The sequence below is a fragment of the Sipha flava genome, unplaced genomic scaffold, assembly GCF_003268045.1.
Source record: "Sipha flava isolate LNK unplaced genomic scaffold, YSA_version1 50243_pilon_pilon, whole genome shotgun sequence".
Lineage (NCBI taxonomy): Eukaryota > Metazoa > Arthropoda > Insecta > Hemiptera > Aphididae > Sipha > Sipha flava.
The window spans coordinates 25,309-29,750 of record NW_020273377.1 but is presented as its reverse complement, the minus strand read 5'-3'; the positions used below and the strand labels follow the sequence as shown (position 1 = coordinate 29,750).

Sequence of the window (4,442 nt, the reverse complement as noted above, 5' to 3'; positions counted from 1 at the left end):
GAGGCTTTTTGAGATCTCACGACGAACATTTTTTAATGTTATTTTTTTCTCCGGTTATTTTTGTATATATAATATGAGAATTCACAATAGCTGCGTCAAAAAAAAAAAGAAAAATATTCGATGCCACCACTTATGACTTTTTCTATCAATGTGATACATTTTTTTATACTGATCAAATTTATCGACGCAGTTCATGTTCATATTATAGTCCTTAAGTACACTAGGACAAGGAATCATTGATGTGGTTCCATCCTTAGATTTTCTTTTTACCTCAACGACATCAGTAGAATTATAAAAGTTGGACAGCAAAGTAACTCCTCGTTTGTCTTTTCATTTGACGATTGAAATGTGATATTGGTCACTCTTGTTCCAGTCAATGTCACCCATAATCATATTTTTATCTAACTCTAATTTTGGCAAGTACAGGGTTATTCAAAATGATTCATCCAATTTAAAATACTTACATATATTTATATTTTATACTTAGAACAATATTTTATACATTAAATTAAAGAGAAATATGTCAAGTTTAATTAATTATACTTATAAATGTTCTATGTGAGCTCCTTTGGTCACACGAATAACATCTAGTCGGTAGTCAAATTCATTCCATACTTCTTGCAACATATCTTTTGTAATTGACTCCACCGCTGTTGTTATTCGATTTTTTCAATTCATCTAGGGTTGATGGCAATGGTGGTATATACACAGCATCTTTAACACATCCCCAAAAGAAATAATCACATGGCGTGAGATCTGGTGACCAAGGAGGCCAGCTGCAAAGTGTTAAGTCATTAATCCCATTGCGACCAATCCAACGGTTAGAGAGTGTTTCGTTTAGAAAACCACGGACATCTAAATGCCAATGCGGTGGTGCTCCGTCTTGTTGATAAATGTAGTCATCAGAATTATTGTTTAATTGTGGAAATAGCCAGGTTTGAAGCATTTCTAAATAAGAACTACCATTTACTGTGTTTTCAGTAAAAATAAAAGGGCCATAAACTAAAATCTTGGATATGGCACAGAACACATTAACTTTAGGTGAGTCACGCTCGTGTTCGATTATGGCATGAGGGTTGGTTGTACCCCATATACGAACGTTATGACGGTTTACTTTACCACTTAAGTGGAATGATGCTTCGTCACTGAAAACTAAGCGAGAAGCAAAATTTTCATCCTGCATAGCCTCCTGCATAAAAATGCTAAATTCAAGTCGTTTCAACTTATCATTGGGTTTTAAAGCCTGCAACAGTTGCAACCTGTATGGTTTCATAGTTAAACGTCGTCTTAAAACACGCCAAACAGTTGTTTGTGGAATTTCTAGTTCTCGACTTGCACGGTTGGTTGACTTACACGGACTGCGTTGAAAACTCTCTCTAATTCTTTCCACATTATCATCGGATACACGAGGTCGACCTGTGCTTTTTCCTTTGCACAAACACCCTGTTTCTTTAAACTGCTTATACCATCGACGTATACTCTGAGCAGTCGGTGCATCGATACCATAATGACGACGAAAATCGCGTTGCACAGTTATTATCGATTCACACTTCGAAAATCGCAACACACAAAACGCTTTGTGCTGTCCGGTCGACATATTTGCGGAAACTAACATATCGCCTTAAGCGATAATTTAAAAATAACGAATTAATGACATTGTAAAACTTGAGATTACCCTCTATTTCTACATAATTTGATAAGATAAAATTTATATTTAACCATTTTATAGCTATCTTAAATTGGATGAATCATTTTGAATAACCCTGTATTTTCTAATACTATTAACAGTTCCACAGCAAAAAATACCTTTTGATTTCAAATAAGCTAAAAGTGTTACACTTAAAATTATCAATGTACAAGTTATGATTTTTATGCTGTAATGGATTTTTTAGATCTTTGACGACTCGTCCTCCAAGATTTGTTTCGACAGAGTCACCTCTTTTATCAGTGTATAAATCGAAATTCCAAAGATACCCATTTTTATCAGCTAACGACCATAACTTATAGCCACTTTTAATTGGTTTTTTAGGCATGTATTGTTTTATAGTTGATCGTCCTTTGAACTTTATCATACATTCGTCAACTGCAATGATTTTATGTGGGTGGTAATATTTTTGAAAATTTTCTTGAAATTTTTTTAAAAAAGATTGAACTTTGTACAATTTATCGTAACCTGTTTTACCCCTTTTCGCCATAACCGAGTTGTCATTTAAATGTAAAGATGAGAGTAGCCAACCAAAACAATTTACAGTCATAAGAGAACTTATATAATCGTCATGTAAGTCCAAAGATGTAGACCAGTAATCCCTATAGCTTGGATAACGTTTTATACCCATTAAAATATTCATACCAAGGAAAGTCACTATTTCATTTGTATCTGTAGGAATATAATTTTTTCTAGTTTTCATTTTAATTTGGTATGCATACAGATTTGCTTGGTATACTATTAAGTCTAGTATATAATTTGAAAATTATAACTCAAAAATTGAAAATGGAGTGTGTTCAGCTTCAATATCAATCAAACTAGTTGGTCCGTCGGTGCATGTAAATTCGGGTAGAGGTTTTTGTGAAAAAATCATTATTTTTTGACCACGTAGGAATAGTAAATTTAAAACTATTATTTAATGCTAAATTTTCATCAGTATTTATCAATGCGTTTTCGGGTGGATTATTTTCGACGATATTGTTTTCTAATTCACTAGTTTGATTTATTTGCGGAAATAAGGGGCGCCGAATATTACTATTAGTATGTTAAATTTTTAAATGTGTTTGACTTTTCGAATGACGTGTTTTTATAGGACTGGGTAATAGTAAAACGTTACCTTCATCTAGATTTAAAATCTCTACCAATTCTTCGTCATTTTGATCGATTGAATCGTCAGATAAATGGTTGACTTCTATTATTTCATCATCTTTATTAGGTAAATATGTTTCATCGGCGTCAGAATCATCGTAAGAAGTATAAGTGTCACTATCGGATGGTATATCTTCGAATAAACACTCGACAATATTGTTTTCATTCATATGCACGCTCATTGTATGAAATTGACCGTATTTCCGGGGAATCTATATTTTCGGGCGAATCTGATATAGAAGATTTTGAGTTTGATCCTACAAATGTGCTAAGTACTTCTATAATTTCCGAAAATATTTTCATGGACGTAGATTTAAATTCTTTACCAATAGTATTTGATGATGGTCTTGTTTTTGGTTTGGAAAATTATGAGACTGATAATACGATTAATAATAAAACAATAAATGTAAATATTAATGAAATGGCTGATGACGAAGAAAGTTTGATTGGAATTCACAGAGATGGGTTAGTATGGAATAATGAATTTAGACATTTCAAAAGAAATAATTTATTTGTTCAACCGATAGGACCAACAGAAGATGGAAAATGAAAAGTTATTAGAACCGATTAGTGCGTTTTAAGAAATATTTCCTCAGACGTTAATTGAATATTTAGTTTACCAAACAAATTTATACGTAATACAAACACATGGAAACGACCCAAAACCAGCATTTCTTAATGAAATAAAATTATTTTTGGGGATGAATATGCTTATGGGAATAAAAAAAATGTCCTAGTTATAGAAATTATTGGAGTTCTATTTCTGAAATGCGAGATCCGTATATTTCTTCCATAATGCCTGTAAATAGGTTTGGATGATATATATCTAAATTGCATTTTAATGATAATTTTCACCAAAAAATCCTATCATGAACCAGGTTTTGACAAATTATATAAAATTTGACCTATTCTAAATATTCTTACAGCCACATTCAAATCTTGTTATAATCCTACCAGAATCCAATGAATTGACTAGTCAATGATAGCTTTCAAAGGAAGGTCTAGTATTAAACAATATATGCCTAATAAGCCAAAAAAAACGAGGTTATAAAGTATGGACAAGGGCATTTGGTTATGTTTGTCAGTTTGAAATTTACACAGGAAAAACTAATAACATAGTAGAAAAAAATTTAGGTGCTCGAGTTATTAAAGATATGGTGCGTGACTTGATTGGGAAATATTATACAGTTTATTTTGATAAAAATAATTACTTTTCTTCTTCAAGATTAATGGCTGATTTATTAGAAATGGTGTATTAGCTTGTGGTACAACAAGACCGCATAGAATTTATTTTCCCAAACATTTTTTTCTGATGATAAAATTATCGAGAGGTCAATATGAATGGCAAACCACAGTTATTGGAATTATCGCAATGAAATGGAAAGATAACAAAGGTATTCATTTTTTATCGAACTTTCATGATCCAACACAAAAAAAATCAAGTAAATAAAAAACAAAAAGATGAAATTACACAAATTATCGTTTGTCTTCAGCTAATAAAATATTATAATGCCCACATGGGGTGTGTTGATGAAGCTGATTGACGCGGACCCGTGCGGCAGCCGTTATCGAAACGGCAGTCGCCGAC

At 32.2% G+C, this 4,442-nt stretch overlaps 1 protein-coding gene across 1 annotated transcript; it reads right to left on the bottom strand.

Moving 5' to 3' along the window:
- Window positions 1-1,781: 1,781 nt before the first annotated feature.
- Window positions 1,782-3,036, bottom strand: LOC112690412 (piggyBac transposable element-derived protein 4-like). The gene is made up of 2 exons (XM_025564422.1): window positions 2,823-3,036; window positions 1,782-2,452 (listed from the first exon to the last, which is right to left on the bottom strand). The coding sequence occupies exons 1-2, from the start codon at window positions 3,034-3,036 to the stop codon at window positions 1,782-1,784; spliced, it is 885 nt and encodes a 294-aa protein (XP_025420207.1).
- Window positions 3,037-4,442: the final 1,406 nt, after the last annotated feature.